Raw genomic sequence first — 20602 nt, forward strand, 5'->3', positions numbered from 1 at the left:
TTCTGAGTAACGTTTTTATCCCACCTTATGTGATTATTCCAATAAGAGCCAGCATTTTTCCTTCTTATTTTTCACCCAATGCGCCCGAAAGAAGAAAAAAAATGCCCGCCTCTTAGACACCGTACATGCGAGGAATCACGAACTCCCTTGTTTATTGAATCTTCGATGCTCGCATGGAACCCGAAGGTGTACAGTCAAACGTTCCATGCAACCTCCATCAGGAGCCCACTCTGATAGACGGCCGAATGTGAACAGTGGGTAAACTGCACGATCCACCATGGCGCAGGTATAGATGGTTAACAAATTCACTGCCTTGCCGAGGTGATACGGTGGACCGTATACCGACCACGAACAGCGGTTGTATGCATACATTCAGTGGTGTTCCATCAATCCTGCAAAAAACTGCGGGTATAAGCAAAGTTAAAGCGCAGTCTTCCATTGACCAGCTCCGGTAACTCAAATGACTGGGACGTTATGCTGCTTAGTACGAGGTAACGGGTTTGATTCCCCACAACAGCGGTCCAACTCTGACTGGGTGACATACAGAACTATCGTGAACATTAATTTAGTCGCACATTAGCCCTCTCATGCATACGGGCCTCATATGAGGACAGATATTTATCCTACTACAAATGTCGTCCCGTTACTTGTAGCGAGTCATTAGCCGCATGGTGTCCTCAATTGTGGACCCGCCAATGTTCCTAACTAGTTTCACAAATGGCGCTTGCTGTTCATGTTTCTTGAAGCTCCAGGTTCTCGCGGAGAGTAGGCTTGTTTGAGGTCACTGAATGTTCGTAAGAAACAAAAAATAATTGCTCGACAGGCTATGGTGCTTTTGAACTATAAAAAATATGTGTTGAAAGAACAACTCATGAATAATACCAGCTCCTTTTGCTGACGTTTTTCTCTCGGCTATGGGCTCTATAGAAGGAATAGAACAAGTGTCCTCAAGTGAGGACATTATGCATGAAAGGTGTAGACTCATCTGCAGCACAACCAATAAAAACACGCCCGCAGAAAGGCAGGCTTGAGCTGAAAGCGTTTGTATATTCCCGTGCTTTACGTGCGCGGTTGAGTCTGCTTTTGCGGGAGTTTTTGATGTGTATAAGACTCGCAATTCCGTAGACCGTGGCAAAAGTGATACTATTCTAAGATGTCTCCTAAGAGAGGACTGTCCAGGGAAGAAATCGATGCTCTCTCGGACCGCTCATCTGACCCTGATGACGATTCCGAGGCGGATGATTGAGAGCAGCTTCTAACCGACCTTGGAACTTCCAGTAGCTCAGAAGAAGAGAGTGATGACAGCGAGACTGTGTGTGCTAACGGCGCTTCAACAAGCCCTAGTGCAAGGGCTCCCTCGAGAACATGAAGCGAAATATGCAAGACCGATCTTCAGCATTTCAATTTGAAATGTAATTGTTTCTTTCAGTGTTCTAGATATATTTCATGTGTACTGATACCAAGGACTCATATCGGCTTACGGCATGTTGTCCTCATATGGGGACACATCAGAAATCTGATACAGAGGCTTTTGATTACTTGAAATAACATTTTTTCGTGATTTTTGTGGCCTCTAGCAATACTTTTAGGCCAAGAATAATTTTTTTATCCTCTGAATTTAATTCATGCATGAGAGGGTTAAATAACTCCAGAGGGTCAGGATTAATCCGCATGATTCCACTACCGCGTCCTTCATATTTAGCGTGAAATTTCGAACCGTTAAATTACATAATTTTTAATATGATAGGAGACAGAGGATTGATGCAGAGTTAACAAAGTTCTGCGTAATTATACTCGTTGTACAGTTGAGAGCAGTATGAGAGGGAACACCGAATTCGTGTTTCACCAACGATTACCTATAACGTACCGATATGAATGTTACGTATTGGAATGCAAGAGATATATAGTTTTCCACTGGAGCATTTAGTGTTCTGAACACTTTTGCGCTTGGCAACTGCGTTTAGCCGCTATGACATTTAAAAGGCATAGCCTATAATTTCAACGTTTCCTGGCTTATTGCTCACGACTGTACCAGCCGCAATGTTTACTGAATCTCTTGGCCAGCCATGACGATGCGGTGCCTGCATCGGGCGTGTTCTGACCCCGAACAGCGGCTGTGCCGAAGGGTCGACCAGCTGGACTCGGAGATCGCGTGGTAGCACGCTTATTCCGGGAAATGGCGCGCGGCTCCTTGTGGGCCGACACGCGTGACTCGTGCGTTGCGCGTCCTCCGTGCCTCGCCTCCAGGTGTAAACAGCACTGTAAGCATATACTGCACAGGGAAAACCCGTTCGGTGTCCCGGTGCATAGCGCACCGCCTCCTTCGTTTTCTCGTCACGTCGATGAGCCTTCTTGCAGAAGCTTCGTGCAAAGCTGACCACGGGTTAGACGTGGTGCTTGCCGAAGGTAGTCATTATACGCTAATTGGTTCACAAAATCAGCAAACGAAACACAGCTGAACTGTATCCTATCTAACATCCTGTAATTTCTTTTTTAGGCACAGATCTTACGAGCCAGATGTGGTCCTAGGGGGTGAAGTTCGGCGATTAATTCAGGCCAGCTGGGGTATTCCTTGTGACGAATACCCGAACTCCGTGGAGTTCGTGTCATCTTTGGGGTGAGTTTACGTTAAGTGCGGGAATGTAACCGCTTGTACAACGAGCAGTACGTTACGCGTAATCAAGTGAGCGATATCGAGATAGCCTTGCAGTACATACACTTTATTCTTATGTTTTAACGCTGCTTCAGCTAACTTGTGTCAAGCCTATAGAACAACAACAAAAAAACTGAGAAGAAGAAGAAGAAGAAAAGCGGGTGTGGTGACATACGAAAGCAACCAATCAAGTATTCTGTATACTATGAGCTCAGAGTGACTGTAAAAAGGGATACTATTTTAGCTTAGATTGCATGTCTGGAAGAGCTCTATATTTAGTTGATTTTGCGTTGATATAGGCCTAATATATGAACAGAAAATTCAGGCCTAAGGTAATTTCTTTGCTCATTTCGCGCCGAAACACCAAGCTCCTACGTCAGTATGACGTCAGGGCTCTCTCTCTCTCTCTCTTTGCATTTGGGATTTGTCGTTTTGTTAACGTTTCTGAGGCCTTCTCTGCTCAGTCTATCCCCTGTATTCTAGAACGTCCCTTCACTCAACGCTCCACTTGAGAAAGTCGATGGGAGCGCCGTTTCTAGGCGGAATAAATCACTGCATATCAGCGATTATCTGCAGCGATTCTTGAGAAGCGCGGCGTCATTTTCGGTCGAACAGCGGCGCTGTGCTCGACTTGTTCAAGTGAAGGACGAAATTCGAGTCGAGGAGCGTTTGTGAATATACGGGGGTATACGGCAAATTCAGGCAGAACCAACTCAAGTTGTTCTCAGCAGATACATCACGTCTGACATTATTAGCACAGCGGCATGTCACTGTCCACCCTGGCCCTGGCAGTAGTGACGCTGAAAAAGTAGTGAAAACTGTGAAGCGGCTCGGCGCAGGTTACTGGCCCCTCATTGACACGGGCCAACTATACTGACACTGGCAAAATAGCGATGCCTATGCAACGCCAGGCAGAACCTTGCCTTTCGTTTAAATTCTACGGCGGTGGTATGACGTCATACGTGGCGTTTCTGCTTAGGTCATGTCACTACGTGCTGCTAAGGTGAAAATAGACTCCTCCCCTATAATACAATGCAGTCCATTTTTACCGATAAACATCCAACCATTCCCGAGCAGACGCCACCAAACCTATGACGTCATGGAGTGCTGGTGCAGAAAATAAAGTCAAGGCAGCTTCATTGTTCTTTTTTTTAGTATTGCATTTTTCTTAGATTATCAAGTCTTCGTGCGATAGGCGCAGTTTTTACGGCAAAGATGTCTTAGTCCACCCTGTGCCGCTGTCGTCGTATTAGTAGTAGTAGTAGTAGAAGTAGTAGTAGTAGTAGTAGTAGTAGTAGTAGTATTAGCAGTAGTATTAGCAGCAGCAGCAGCAGTAGTAGCAGTGGGCGTCACGCATGTCACGTAACCAGAAGGAAGAGTTAAGAGTGAATGAAGAAATAAATAAAGCCAAATGATGATGATGCTTGAAATGATGATGATGAAGTTGATTTTTTTTTTACCGAAAGTCGTCATCATCATTGCAGCTTCCCTATCCGACGGTTTTTACGGCGTGGAACTAGCTTTTCTTTTGTATTTTAGAAGGGAAATTTACTAACACTGCAGAAATACATTTTTCTTTGTCCTCTTAAGTCACTGTTTTTCCCTGTTAAGCGTCAGTGTCATCGATTCCTTCGGTCTCTTGTTCCGTTTTTCGCCAGTTTACCGTGTTATGTCATGATCATTCCAACACTGGGTAATAACCACTTTAAAAGCCATTAATCAACAAGTATAAGAAACTCACTTTCGAAGTATTCATATAAAAGAAATATTCAATGAAGATGCGGTAGAACGCAATCACAAATAAGATCATCCTGCTGGAATCTTATCACTGAGATAGATTTCGCGGCTTTATTATTTCGGTGTCATGAAATTAGATAGAGTGGATATTTCTCTACGCACTCCATAGAAATTTTTTATATGAGATTTCGCTTTAGGTCAATACTTTAAAAATTGGGTAAATAATTTGTACTAATTAAGACGGCCCTTGAAGAAAGTATCGTTAGTATCAAGCCTCGCGCGTAGCTCGCCATTTCCAGCGCTGTCACTTAAAAATTATTCACTTATTTTTTTTTTTTGACAGACTGCTTATGTGTCCGCAACTAAGCAGAAAGAACTTTCACTAAATCGTTAATCATTTATAGTTGTTCTCAGCACCTGTACGAGTCACAACATTAGCCATCGCGCCATTTTATTGTAAATAGCAACGTCGCATCAGAACACTGACAGAGAGCTGCTCTAGTGTATAGGTAGGTATTCACGTTGAAAGACTGGGCGTGCAAACGCGGACACAAGATAAGTCAAGACGGCGTTTGTGTTGTCTTGGCTTCTCTAGTGTCCGTGTTTGTGCACCCAGTCTGTCACGCAGACAGCGTGAGATTGAAATCGCTAAGAAAAAAAAAGTAAGACAGACTACCGGTGTAGCCCTTGAACAGAACGGCAGCAAGGAATGCCAATTAGCCTCGCTACGAACGACGCTCGACTCCTACAATCTTGTTTGCCCAACGCGTGAAACTTAGCAAGGGCACAAGCTCGCCGCCTGTGGAGGGCGGCAAACTAGGTACTGAAAGGCGGCAACAAGTGGTGCGAGACCACCCAGACCCACGTCGTTTGTTTGCTTCGTGTTTTTTTTTTGTTTTTTTTTCGACGCGATATAGGCGAGACATCAGGCGCAGCCCACGCGGACACCAAAAGGGGCGATAAAGACCACCCCGATAAAGACGAGCGGCAAAGAGCCTTTCGCCGGCGCCATTGTGCGAACCGCCGCGCACCTCACCCACAGCGCTCGCGCTACTCAGCGGTGGTCGATGATGAAGACCACAGGGCAAGCGACTTGCCGCCGACCTCCGGTTCTCTGTTGCTCTTTTGTTATTGTTTTTCTGTCGTTCCTGCCCTTTCTTCAGGCATCAAGACGCGGGATGGCGGAGGTCGGCAAAGATGACGCTTTCCTGCGCGTGCGGTGGGTCTGTAAGAGGAGCAGCGACCGTCATCTTGCATCTTTGGCGGTCCCTTTGAACGAACCTTGTGTTCGCGGGGTATTTCCACTGCGGAAAAAAAATAATAAATAAAAGAAGAAAAGAAAAGTGCGCACCCAAGTGATTCGTGTCGCCACTTGAGCGAATGCGGCCCTGTCCAAACTACAGACAAGCTAAAAGCTATTTCGAGGAGCTCCGTATCGACTAAACGGAATTGGATTAATATGCAGGCAGTGTAAAATTAAAAGGTGGCCAGGATCCTAGCCACCCTATAGAGTCAAGTCTCAATTTGAGGCATTTTGATGCACGCGGCCATAGACGAGGGTTATTTTACTCTCGCATTCGCGTTTAAAGTTTAGGCGAAGCCACTGAAGGGGAGGAGAGGGCGTCAACGCTTCTGAAGCTTGTACACAGCATGTCTGTATATACACGCGCACATACAAACGCACACGCGCGCATACATACAGGATGATTGAACCCCACCTTTCCGGAGCCCTCCGCTATACGGCGTCTCTCATAATCATATCGTGGTTTTGGGACATTAAACCCGAACAATGATTATTAACTTCGCCCCCCTTCCCCTAAACAAAATCCTGGCTACGCCCCTGCAATCGTACATAATACTGACCCCATTTATCACCTGTCGGCACCGCTAGCACTGGGCTTCAACAGAATGCGTTGGCGGGCTAGTTAGTGAGAATCCATATTGCTTTTTTAGCGCAAAAAAACGACACCACAAGAAAGAAGACGGAACACAGCGCTGTGTTCCGTCTTCTTTCTTGTGGTGTCGTTTTTTGCGCTAAAAAAGCAATATGGAGCACTGGGCTTGTGGGTTTGGCGAAGTCACATCTGATGGCGAGCGAAGAGCGGCGGCAAGCATGCGTAATCGTGGTCTTCCCAAAGTTGTTCGTTCCACGTTATTCGCAGCCTTCTGCCAAAGATGGCTGCCCTCCCCCGCGTTTTCTTATGCCGGCGTTTTTCTTTCTTCAGATCGGGTTCTAAAGGAGTTAGCTGCTATAGTCTTACTTCATATAACCAGTATCTGGTATAACATTCTAATTTGTTGCTATATCGCATTCGTTGCTTCGCCCTTGCGGTGAAACTGTGACTTTTTTCTTTACTTAATTTGTTTATTCATTTCATTTGTTTGTTTTCTTTTCTAGGTGACAAGGGGTCGCCGGTCCGACATGAGGGCATCTTGAAGAGGCAGAAAAGCACTAATACTTAACGCTTTCGTGACCGCGCCTATAGAAAGTGGGTCACCGATGACCCGAACGCGCCGAGCGAGAATTTAAGAAGACTGGCGCTCCTATCAACTAGTTGTGCTATGTAGAACATTATGTAAGCACTACTGTTTAGTTTCCTGCATAGTTAGTTTTTTTCCCGAGCGACGGCGATTTTTAACAGCGACTCAAAGATATATCGGTTTGCTTGGTTCGTTCGCGAAAATGGCAGGTGACCCGGTAGTGATCAGACCCTCTCGGAAATGTTCCTTGTACGATTCTGTTGCTTCCGCAAGCGATTTTTCTGCTGTTTGTAGCAGAAGTGACTCTGAAGATGATGTCAAATTATGGAAATATAGTTCGGATGATAAAAAACCGTATAACGAGCCCGGATCGTCGTCAGGTGTTGATCAGTACGTTGCGCTTTCTGGAACATCGATTTTTTACTCCGATTCAGATGTCGTGAGAATGTACGCGCTATTATATCCTTTATTTGAAGTGTCTCAACAGTATCTGGTAAATATTTGGTAACATTCAGCCACTAGACAGTAATGTTCAGCCCAAGAAGGGTAGCCGGCCGTGTCCTCAGAGTAGTGTTGTGCAATGAAGCAATATATGTCACAAGGAAAATCGGTGTTTTGGGCACCTTTTTCGCAGCGAAAGTAATAATTTGTGTTAACAAAAATGAGCATGCGTGGTTGCAAACCCTGTAGAAGCAGTATTAAGCCAAGGATGATGGTTCTTGGGAAATAGTCACGGCCGCAGACATGGTGAATTTCATTTGCCTGCTGATCTACTTGGGCATCGTCGAGCTTCCAAGACTACACCTCTCCAAAACAAGTACATTCAGAACAAGTCCTACCGACTGACGAAGCCGAGAAATTACGAAAAGTGGATTCAAATCGAGAAACTTGATGACCAGACAAATGTCACTTGTAACGCCTGTTTTGCCTAGTGGCACACCAACTTTAGAAAAAATTTCTTTTTACGTCTTAGAGCTTTCAGACATTGTTCCACCTATTTAGATAGTGTCAGACATCGAAATGTGAAGACCTTTTTTGAGGCTTGCAAGTTTAGAATATTTTTATTGTGTGCAGCGAAGCCTGGACTTTCGTATGTTTCAGTGCCATGTTCAGTGTTACCTTTTGGTATCGGGTTTTTTTTCTGTGCTGCTATTCAGCATAAATTACTAAAAGGAAATTTATTCTTCTTTTTCATTATATTTATCGTATTACTTTGTTTGAAAAATTTATAGAGGGAAGAAATATAACCCGGCAACCTGATGGAACAATGCAGTTTTCAATGGGCAGACAAAAAAAAAATGTAGCTCATATGCTTTTTGAGAAAGATCATTCAAACTTTCCTCTTACAGAGGAAACTGTCAGGCGAACATTTTGCATATTTCAGATTATCTTTCTCTTTTTTTTCTTTCATATTGGGAGCAAAACATTAAAAATATTCTTGCAATCTTCACTAAATCTTGTTTTTCATAAATATTCCTGCATATTATTCTTGCTCTAATATTAATTTTTTGAAGTAAAAAGTTAGCTTTATATAGATATATAATATTACAGTTTATCTATTATATTACTCATAATAAAAATAATAATTAAATAATAAAACTAAAGCATACATAAATAAATAAATAAATACCTGGCCAATTTTCCCACGGTCACGAAAGAGTTAAAGGGCTCCTAACCAGCGTCTGAAAATACAAAAAAAAATGCCCCCACCTCCCCGAAGGGAATCGTGAGGAAATGCGAATGCATTTCTTGCGCCGAGAGAGTGTACCGTTGCCGTCAGACATTCGCCTTCACCGACTTCTGCCATCGCCTTGAGAGGCGCCCAGCCAGCGAACGGTCGAGAGTGAGGCGCGAGCGGACGGGAGAGTGGGGCGCCAGCGTTCTCGGCTCGGCGTTGGCGTTTCACAGCGGCGTCTCGAGCACATATTTCCGGATGTTCTTGAGAGGCGCCCAGCCAGCGAACGGTCGAAAGTGAGGCGCGAGCGGACGGGAGAGTGGGGTGCAGGGAGGAGAGAGCGCGAACGGCGAGAGAAGGAGCGGCGAAGCACTGCACCTGCCCTCTCCTACACTCTCTCGCACCACATGCTCCGGTTGCTGGGGCGAGGATAAGCGCGCGCGCCCGCAGCTGTTACTATGGGAGAGGGCGCCACGGACAACGCCGGACGCCTGACATAGCCCGACTAAGAAATGCATTCGCATTTTAAAAAACGAGCTCGATACTCTCTCCTGGCGTTTCTCCTCTTTCTGGCGCACTCCGTGACGCAAGAACAGCGATTCGTGTGACGTCATTGCAGTACATACTCTCGATTGGTCCCAAATACCAGTCGTGAATTGTCCACTACACTGCTTTGCCATGAAACCGCCCACCCGTTCTTCCCTGTCTCGCATGACTGTCGTGCGCGATCAACTGGTTTCTCTTCATTTTGTGTGTTTTCGACTGCGCAAGCGGAGATAACAGCTTGTAGCCGACAAGCGCGAAACCCTGATGGGCTCCACGCTTAGTGCTGGCATTGTACACGTGCTTTTAAGGAATAAGTGGCGAGGAGGAGATATCGCCTGTAAGGGTTGTGAAGGCGAGAAGGAAACCACTCCCTCGTCTTTGAACTCGGGATGGTGAGGAACTGCACTTCGCGCTCCAGTGTGAACACGGCAGTGATGCACGCAGCTGTACAGTACTCGCGGATTGAAATGCGACATCGTTTTTTACAGTGCAGCTGTCTTAGTCGACCCTGTGGCGGCGTTGGCGGCATTGACGTTTTGCTATTCACGGGAACAAATCAATAAAACAACATAAATTTTCGTGACGAGGCGGCGCTTGAAACCGCACCCACGGTCCGAATGCACGTGTCATAACCACTGGGCTAAACACTCACGCTTGCAGAACGTCTCTTCTCTTCTCCTCACCTCAGCCAGTCCGTTCTTTTGTACCGTTAGCTACCCTTGCCTAGCCGGAGCCGATTTCGCGTGGAGGGTCATGAGCCGTGCTGCGCATGCGCGAGGATCAGTGATGTCACAGCGCTGGGTCACCGGAGCTGGCATCTCACGCGCTCTCCGACACCACCGCGCGCGGCTCGCCGCTGCTGGTCAGCGCGTTCGGGAGGAGTGACGTCGTAGCCATATACACAGTGGCGCCGGCGCGCGCGCAGCTATTCGCCTTCGCTGTGCAGTCGCCGTCTGACACTGCGCTGGGGCCGCTGGGGCCGCTTGATAGCGCCTCTGACTGGCGTTTGCAGGTGGGTAACGCCATGGAGAAGGAGAGCGCAAATGCTGCTCGACGGCGCAGAAGAGCCGAGAAGCTTATCTCATCGGATCCCGAAGTAGTTGCCTGGTAATTAACGGTTCAGCGTACGAAGAATGAACAGAAGAAGGCTAATAATCCTAGACAATCTGGAAAGCTAAGAATAATCAGCTGAACCTTTGCTAACGCTACGCATATCCTGGCATAGCCGAGCTAATTAAGCCACTGCACATTTTTTCTTCCTGTTTGCGCTAAAAAATATGACGTCTGGGATACAACACCAACTGGCCCGAGTAGTTTTATTGAAGCATATGAATGCGTGGTACCGACGATTGTAACCCAAATTTTCGTACAAAATACCGGCGAAGCAATTCGCACCTTCTTTCAGAGATTTACATTAGCTGTGATAAACCAAGGCAAAGGAACCTGGGTGCGTAAGAGGACGATGTAGATAACAGGAAGCGCACACTTGGCAGGCTGCGCTAGTGGGAAATCACATGACGCGAGGCCTTCGCTGAAACGCCATTGTCCGAGCCGGTAGGTCACGATCTCGCTCTGAACGATTAGATGTTAGCGCGCGCATTTCAAATCTATAACGTGGTGTATTTACAGCACCATGTGATCTGCCTAGTTCGCCGTCCCACAGTTTTCCCGACGTGGAAGCGGCAGATTTCTTTTTTTATATTATAATGCATTGGTGGCGAATACGGGGGGCTGGGGGGCTCGGGCCCCCTCCGGACTGCTTGATATTTTTTTAAGAGCATGACTTGGATCCCCGTCCATTGACAACGGACTGTTGGCCGTCCTGTCTGACAGCAATTTAGGGGGCTGTTTATGCCCCGCTTCTTTTTTATTTCAGGCTTTTAAAATTGGGATCATGGGCCATTGACAAGTCAGACATTCAGTGGAAAATGCCCCTCAAACGAATTTGTACGTGCAGAATATGTTGTGCTGATGAACAAGTGAAGCAACCACGTAAGCTATGAAAAGTTAAAAAGTCTTGAACCACGTAGCGATTGGTTTTGAGAACACAAAAATGCTACTGAGAATGCAAAGCAATCCCGATACAGTCAGTCAGAGAATCCTTTCGCACAGACTTGCTTGCCATTTAAAAGAGGGTAATTTCTTGGTCGTCTACAAATGGGTACCCTTCCACATGACTGCCTATAATAGTGCCGAGAAAAGATGGTACGCATTTTTTATTTATCAGCAAAGGGTTTTACTACAAGTTCGGTGACCGAAGAGAAACTCAAGTGGTGCTCGTCCAGAAAACAACCTTTGGAGAAAAAATTCGTAACGTCAGCTTCGCACAAGGTGTAGTGGTAGCAAATTAATGGCATTTGCTACCATCTGAGGACTATTTTTGGCCACCTTAAATTGAATTCACTGGCATTATTAAAGCTTCCTGTTCCCGCATTAGTCTACTCTCTCCTGTCTGGTGCATATTTTAACAAAGTAAGGCATGCCAATAAAAAAAATTCGACAGATCCTATATACTCATTGTGTGGGAATATATTTTACGCGATGCAGTCAGCGAAAAGCAGCCTATGCGGCCTGTTTCGGTTTGAGCCAAGCGTTACGAGGTGGATAGATGTCTTTGTGTAAATTGCAAAATAAATCTGAAGTTTCCACTACAGATCTTCGTAATGATATCACGGCGTCGGCACCCGAGAGACTAAAGTTGTATTAAATTCTTTAATGTGGAAGTCGGACTCTCTCTCTCTTTCAGTAGTAGAACCCCGCTGTTACGTTCCTCACTGCTGCGTTTTCCCGGCTGTTACGTCGTTTTCCGCCGGTCCCGGCATAGCTCCCATAGGATACAATGTATTGGGAACCCCGCTCTTACGTCGTAACTGTCGGACCGTTCCCGTATGATACGTTGCGAAGTGCGCTCGGAGCCGACCGAGTGACTACCGAAGAGAGCGGCCATGGTGCATTTTCACGCAGCTTGGCCTGGTTTGACCGTAATATTAGCCGCATGAGAGGCCGCATGAGAGGCGCAAGCAACAATATCTTTCAATTGATGCAAACAAAACCATGGCCTTCGAGTTTCGTATTGCAAAGATGGCATCTATGACGTAATTGCTCGCGAAAGCAAGGCCTCCGAGATTGGCATTTACTATTGACAAAAAGCATAGCCTTCGAGATTGGCATTCACTTCTGCCATCGCGTTGGCGTAGACTCATCATCATCGTTATCTGTCGGAGGACGGGAGGAGTTCGAGCTGGTTGGAGCTCGCATGGTCGTGCGCGCGGTTCGCGGTCGGACTCGCCGCGCTCGTCGTGATTGCGTGTGCTTAGTTCTTTCATGCCTACAGCTGTTGGTGTTAAAAAAATCACACACGTTGATTAGATTTCTGTGGATGAGGCCGTCCCCAGCTCCGCATTTCTGTCCATCGACTAGATCGCGGCTGAGCGCGCCAATTTTCGTGCTGCTCGTAAGCATTGAAATAAAATTCTGTACCACTAAATATTTTGTCGTTTTTCCTGTTTTTCGGCTCTTACGTTTCCCGTCTCTTACGTTTATTTCCTACGGTCCCTTCAAAAACGTATCAGCGGGGTTCTACTGTATATATCTATATCTATATATATATATATATAATATGGTGAGAATGAGAGAAAAATGTGGAAGAGCAAATCGGGCCCCACTCGGGAAAATGAAAGCTCTCCGCCTATGGTATGACTGCTACGAACAATTTCTCGTAATGACCGCGTCATGTCGCTGCAAATCTGGCAGCTAAAAGTTACGTTTGCTCGAGTCCAAATTACGCCGATATGATACCACCTTTAGACGCTAGAAACGACGGTACTTGCGTTACTTAGCCATAAATTTTCGCTTTTCAATCCGTGAGTTTCCTCGACTTTCAAAAGTTTCTTGGCATTTTATAAAACTGATTGTGGGTGCATTTTTCAGCAGTAATGTAAACTTATAGCCTTTGGAAATTTTGTATTCCTTGATTTTTTAAAAACGTTTCGTCCAATTTGAATAATGTCGATTGTCGGCGCATTTTTGACCAAAAGGTCTTTTGGAAATCATGTATTTCTTGATTTTTTAAAATGTACAGCGAGCCCTTGCTCAGAAAGCCGACAAATCATGTCTGCGACCAGTATCAATGATCATCGAAGTGGTTTGCTTAAACCAGGATTCGACTTAGTAATGCCATCTAGTATTGTCCTATGTAAAAGACTAACTTAACCAGCCTGCATGTGGAGGCCTCGATACTTTGCGCATTACTGAAGTGAGCACAAGTTGGAAAAGGGTTGGCACACAATTTTATTTTAATTCTTGTGAGTGCACGTTGAGTTTTCCAGCACTAAAGTAATTTCAACATAACGTACTTGGTCGTGCTGGAGACCAGATTTAGAGCATTCATTAACGAGAAGAAGCAAACCTAGAAACACTCTGTTTTGCCTTTGCAAAAGAAAGATGATGAATCACTTTCGGTGCTTTTGTCACGACGCCCGCCACAGACATTTACGCTCGACCAAACTTCACTCAATAACGTGTCCTTTCAATCATGGAAGCACATCATACAGCATTCTTTATGCAAGCCTTTATAATGTACTATGATAGTAGGCACCCCATTACACGCAAATCCACAAAGGTGACAAGAAACCCACAGACCAACTTGCTTCACTACCTCCATACCATGCAGTGCAGGCTGAGAAAACCACTCCTATTTTAGCATAATTAACAGAAAAAGCTATCTAACGTGATACAAAATTTGTCAAATTCATTCCTGATCATGTTGTCATAGATGTAGGGTTCAGCATCTTTGGTAACTATGAACAAACAACACTGAAAAAAAGTGTGCCATTATCATTTCTAAGAGTTGGGTTTTTTTTTTCTGAGCGAAAACAGTAAGTATACAAGAATATTGTGAATGTACCGATGGTACTAAAAATAAAATAATTAAAATGTGTGGCAAACTCATTGCAAGTTAACCTCCTTTGGTGTTTCATTACATGAAAGATGTGCACACTTAAAATAACGTTTCAATTCATTTATCAAAGAAGCACTTGAGTTCACAGTTGTTACTCCTGATACCATACCTCTAGGTATCATAAATTAGTTGCCAACTATGAAAAATAGATAAATGAAAATTCAGTGTTGCTTGTAAACAAGGTGAACAAATACTTGTCAATGACAATGTTAATGTTTTAAGTGTGTTGCGCTTAATCAATCCTACGTATAGGCATGCCTCACACAACAGTTAACTTATCACTTATGGCACAACGCTTATTGCCACAATTTGGAGTTAGCACACCTTTTTAGATTATTTACAAGATAAATACAAGTGGTGGTTGCACATGGTCTGCGATAAAAGTGTTTTGCCACAACCATTATTGTGTTAACAACATCGACATTATCACTTCCGATACAGGGGTGTAAAATTGTCCCTGATAAAAACAACACACAATATGCCAAATAAGTAAAAGTGTTTTAGGTTTCACATATCAAAGAAGAAAAAAAAGGTAGATTTTCACGCAAGTAATCAGACGCAAATAAATTTAGCAAACAACAGGAGAAACTACTGTTAGATTTTGTGGGAACCATGCTATCATAAAGGAAACAGAAAATGTGCTCTTCCAAGAAATACTACTAAAAATAAATACGAAAAAGCTTAATTTGTAAAAGGTGAAAGTGAAAAATGCAGAACCCTACATACAGAAAACCATCCTAATAGCAAAGCTTGACTTTCACCTAGTCTAATTGAGTTTTCATTGATTCCAGGATAGATGTTGCATTAACTATGCAGCAGAGGCTGCAGTTTAGCTTTTATGTGAGGAGGTCTCTACATAGTTCAGGAGACATATATCCTCACTGCAGGTATGCTTTGGTGCCCAATTCAGACTACCCACATCCCGTTTCGTTTGTAAGACAGCCTGCTATGTAACACATAACGTCGTACTGTTCAGGATTTCGTAAGCTGAACACACAGTTAAACATGCACACACACGCACGTACAATATGTTACGAGACGGAGAGCTGAAAGTTCGTTAACGCTGAATAAGGGGTGAAGGGACAAATCTCGGAACGTCACACCAGAGAAGCGTACAAGAGTGACCATGATGTGCATGATATCAACGAATGATCTGATGGGCATGAGAGTTGTACTTATACCTCAATTTTTTTTTTGTTTGTTTTGATGACTACAGTCACCAGTCAAACTGTCGTGTCTTTTTTCTGTACAACATGTTGAGTGATTATATATTAGACACGAGCTCCATGGCGGAGCCCAACCTTGTAACAGATACAACAAGGCCTTTCATGCTTGACATAAAGGCTTTATAGTACCTACGCAATTCTCTTTACTAAAAGTTATCTATATTATTACCAGCTCGTGCACAAACACAGGTATTCCTACGTATTTTCTTCCCTTCCAAATAAAAGAAAGCGTGAATTAAATAAATACCCATGCATACTAATGACACAGTGTGCAGGGCTTCTTTGATCAACTATGCCAACTAGCATGGTGGTTATCGAGATCACCTCTTCTATCTAACCAGTACTACAACCTAAATATTTTTAGCAGTGAATTCTGCGTCAACTTATAAGAATTGCGATCATTCAAAGTTGGCTATGACTCATAATACTGTACAAACCATGCTAAACACCAAAGGATTTAAAGCCAAACTAGTCATGCAGGCAAGATATTGTCTCCCATGCATGTCTAAATTGCAACTGTTGATCAATGCCACAATATACAAGATCTCGTAGGGTGACGACAAGTACAATGTACAGTTTGAACTCGAGTGGCTGCGCCGTGCGACAGATGTATAGTATATCCAATGTAAATCAGGATGGTATAAAATCATCAATGCTACTGAAGAATGACAAGGGGAAAAACAATAATGACAGGCAAGAACAAAGAGCCCCGCAGCACGCTGTCCACACGGTTATGTAATTGCATCACGTGCATCCTTGGAATAAGTTATCGCCGCGGCTCAAATCACAGTATTCATAAAAACATACTGAAGTACGATGCAGGGAGCCAGCCCTATGCATTGGGCATATTTGTTGCAGCCACACACGGCTGGCCAACCCTGCCTCTGGTGAAGCGTCTAATAGCGGTACAATGCTAACGCTTGAATTAAAAACATTCAATATGAATGTGATATGATAACACTCATGTATAAATGCTGTACAAGCACGCACATAAAATCAGAATGAGCCTTTGTGACTTTCAAAACTATGTAAAACGTGATCACAAAAAGATGCAAAGAAAAAAAATAGCCCTGCTTCTGTACTTTGCATTGTCTGAAAAAGTGACTAGCATGCAAACGTCATGCGCAGAACTTCGAACGGCAAACGTTTAAAAAATAAACTTATTCGCTCTAAGCTCCAGTGTTCCTTGTTGAAGGCGAATTAATACTACATTCCAGAGAAAAAGACTTGTAGGTGGAGTACTGAACTTGCATAACTGCACCTTGCCTTTTTTGGCAAAGAAGGAAGAAAAGAAAGAGAGCTACAAAAACTCACCTAAAAAAACTGTTTCCAGCTTTCTAACTTAACGCTGTGAAAATGTTGTAAAGCCCTTCAACAAACAACATGAATGCAGGTGTTCACTACTTGCAGACATTGGGATGGCTAGCTTCAAGTTCTGAAAAAATAGGAGTGTTATCTTGGGGCCAGTAAAAGAAGAGGAACACACTCCTTCTGAACCTTCCTTGCATGTCATCTAGGTTTCCATCCTAGGTAACACACCTTTGGCTCACTCTTCTCCAGTCAACGACAACACTGTTATGTTGAAACCCAGCACTTCATTGTTCATCAGTCCCACAAAGTCGCAACACACCAGTCGTTGCACCCTTGGATCAGACATGCCATCTTGCACGCAGAGGTCCGTATGTCCCGTCTCCTTGAGTTTTGTTGCTAGAGAAGCGACGCGTGGCTCCTTACTTGTTCTTGCCGGCAAATTCGTGCAAGATATCCCTTGCCATTTGCAAGTCGTTCCGTGCGATACCCAGAGCGCGAATTACAGCGTCCTGCGCGTAGCCCTCAGATGTGAGCTCCGATATGTAGTCCATATGAAGATTCTCGTAGCTCACTCGGTCGTTTTCCTTGTTTTCCAGGGCACTTGTGCCGAGTGGTCTCAACATTCGTAGCCTGCAGGAAATAGGCAGCGACAACCCAAGAAAGTCAAACGAGATAAATACAGCTTACATATTCAGAACAGCAAATAAGTGAGCACAGAGTAACAAGTTAGGATGATTGGTCCTAATAAGTTACAGTAAAAGCTCATTAATTAGGAAAATCGGATAATTCAGATGTGTTCCCTGTATGCGTTTCTCATTAGACTTACGGATTACCTCGAAAACAACGAACTATTACCACACACCATGATTGGGTTCCGAAGACATCTCTCCACGCAGGACGCCCTTCTACAACTGAAACATCAAATCATAGAAAATCCTGGGCGCTCGACGAGAGCTATCCTCGGGCTGGACCTGAAGAAGGCCTTCGATAACGTTCGACACGACGCCATATTGCGACAAGTAGACAAGCTGAATCTCGGACTGCGAACGTACAACTACGTCCGAGACTTCCTCACGGGAAGAACCGCACGCATGCGAGTGGGACAACTAGAGTCAGATCCAATCAACATCGGGAGCTCGGGCACCCCGCAGGGCTCGGTGATCTCGCCGATGCTCTTCAACCTAGTCCTGCTAGGGTTACCCGAACGATTACATCAAATCGAAGGACTGCACCACACGTTATACGCGGATGATATTACGATCTGGACGACAACGGGCAGTGACGGAGCGATCGAGCAACGCTTACAGGAGGCAATAGAATGCGTGGAAGACTACCTCATAGGCACAGGACTCACCTGCTCGGCTGAAAAATCCGAATTGCTGCTATATAGACCGGTCAGAAAGGGGCGCCCACCCAAGGGCTACGTCCCCTCGGAAAAAGAAGAGATCAAATTAACAGCATCAAACGGCTCACCCATCCCGACGGTAAATAAGATCCGGGTACTGGGGATGATGATAGAGCAGAACGGCGGCAATGGCGAAGCACTGCGCAGGATAACGGCAAAAGTCACCAGCACGATGCAACTCATCCGACGCATCGCGAATAAACACGCGGGCATGCGCGAAGGCAGCGTCATACGACTCATACAAGCCTTCGCCATTTCTCAAATAACGTACATGGCACCGTTTCACAAATGGAAGGTTGCGGAAAAGGACAAGCTTAACGCCCTCATACGCAAGACGTACAAATTTGCGTTGGGACTTGCGCCTGGAGTTAGCACCAGCAAACTCCTAGAACTAGGCTTGCATAACACGCTCGAGGAACTTGTGGAGGCGCAACAAATGTCCCAGCTCGAGCGCCTATCCAAGACCCGCCCGGGCCGACACGTGCTCGAAAAACTCGGCATAACATACCACACGCAGCATGGCATCAAGGTCGAAATTCCAAGAGCAGTACGCGAGCGAATATACGTTCCGCCATTGCCTCGCAACATGCACCCCCAGCACCACACGGGACGGCGTAAAGCCAGGGCACAAAGCATGAACCAAAGCTACTCCAACGACAAGGAAGCGGTTTTCACAGATGCAGCCCGTTATCCAGACAGGAAGAGTTTCGTGGCGGCAGTTACCAGCCATCGAGGCAAATACCTCACGAGCGTGACCGTGAACACTGCACACGCCGAAGCGGCAGAGGAAGCGGCTATAGCACTGGCCCTCACACAGACCAAGGCCACGTACGTGATCAGCGACTCACAAACAGCGATTCGCAATTTTGCGAACGGGCGCATCTCGCAAGAGGCATGCCACATACTACAGCGACATCCCGTACATCCAGGAGAGGTCGACTTCGATAACCGAAGGCACTTGCTGTGGATACCGGCACACACCGGACTGAGCACCCCAAACGAAGCGGCTCACCGTGTTGCTCGAGGCCTCACTCACCGAGCATCACCGGAGGAACAAGAGCCCCCGCGGGGTACGGCAAACGTCTGGGCGTGGGAGGATCGTATGACCAGGTTTCACGATATCACGACACACTACCAGTTACAGAGACGCGTATACCCATCCCCTCACGATAGGCTAAACAGGACGCAAGCGGTACACTACAGACAATTACAAACAGATTCGTACAGGAACCCCAGACTCATGCACGCCATGTATCCAGATATTTACACTACAAACAGATGCAGCTCGTGCGGCGAGGTTGCCACGCTTAGCCACATGTTGTGGGAGTGTCAGGGCTTAATAGACAAATCGAACAGTGCCGATTCATCCGTCTCTTCCACCGCCAGCCTCCGCTCGCGCTGGAAGACCGCACTGCTCAGCTCGAACCTGACAGCACAACTCTGGGCCGTCCAGCGTGCCGAGGAAGCCGCTTCGAGACAAGGTCTCGGAACCGCGTCCGCGGTGGGTGCCCAGGCCCACTAAAAAGACGCCGGACTCAAATCTCATTGATTTGACAATAAAGTTTCCGTTCTTCTTCCCTGGCCCAGCAAGCATATGCATTGTTTAATAGCATCTAACTCTTGTAAGTTCGGTCATATTTGACCGCAACCCGGTTAATTCGGACGATCCTTGCAGCGTGCTGAGCACTGCAGATGTGCGACGCAAATGAGCGAAAACTGCATTTTTTTTCTTTATTTCACGACGACAAGGCTCCATGACGGTTTCGTCCAAAGTAGATGTGGCAATCAGCAGCTTCGTTTTGACTTTGTGCAATGCATGTGCTATGTCACGAAACTCAAACATGATGGAAGCCGTAGAAGATAAAACGCTTCAGCCCCGGTCTGCATGCTGGCATAAAGCTGGCTTGCTACGTTGTGATAGAAGAACAATCAGTTGCCGGCCATTTTGCCGGCGAAGAAGTTATGGTAATGTGTGTGTGGTGGTGTTGGCGGTGGTGGTACGTAAAAGGGGAGGAGTGCAGAGCTCGTTTCAGGTTAATTAAGACATGGGGCCCTTGAGCCGTGGTCACATTCTGAATGAAATCACAAATGACTAAAATTGCAGCTTTTACACTGCTTTTATGCAAAGTAAGTACAGGATTTACATACTCATCGAGAAAATGAAATTTTATTGACATTGTAGACATTTGTTAATTATTTTCTTAATACTTTTGATAATTTGGCATTCGGTAGATTTGCACATTCCTTCCAGTCCCATGATATCCAAATTAACGAGTTTTGCTGTATATTGTAACTAGGAACTTAATTTTGATCAAGAAACCCGAATTTTAAACACTTTTCAGAGGTGCTTTGTGGGTGAACTTCTTTTTGCACTTGTATGCAATATACCGTATACAGTACCGGTTAAACACATTGATCATGGTTTATCACGGATGCCAGCACCTAAAATATCACAATTAACACTATATAAACATACAAAAAGCTCCCTGAGCTGTAGAGCGCGCCATGACGAAAGCCGTATTGAGTGGCTCTGCGTTGACTATAGCCACCTGAGGTTCCTTAGTGTTGCACGCCTAGATCTAAGTATATGTAAGAGTTCTAGCAATTT

General features: G+C 45.3%; 1 protein-coding gene and 1 long non-coding RNA gene across 2 annotated transcripts in view; one reads left to right on the top strand and one right to left on the bottom strand.

Moving 5' to 3' along the window:
* The window catches only part of LOC119393286 (uncharacterized), a 148279-nt gene that overhangs the window by 117628 nt on the left and 10049 nt on the right, over positions 1–20602 (top strand). The window lies entirely within an intron of this gene.
* The window catches only part of LOC119393282 (E3 ubiquitin-protein ligase CBL), a 56360-nt gene continuing 49121 nt past the window's right edge, over positions 13364–20602 (bottom strand). Inside the window, exon 12 of the mRNA XM_037660216.2 lies at positions 13364–17219. Coding sequence (XP_037516144.1) covers positions 17009–17219 — 211 coding nt within the window. The 3' untranslated portion in view covers positions 13364–17008. The remainder of the gene's footprint in view (positions 17220–20602) is intronic.

Source organism: Rhipicephalus sanguineus, chromosome 5 (genome assembly GCF_013339695.2).
Source record: "Rhipicephalus sanguineus isolate Rsan-2018 chromosome 5, BIME_Rsan_1.4, whole genome shotgun sequence".
Taxonomy (NCBI): domain Eukaryota; kingdom Metazoa; phylum Arthropoda; class Arachnida; order Ixodida; family Ixodidae; genus Rhipicephalus; species Rhipicephalus sanguineus.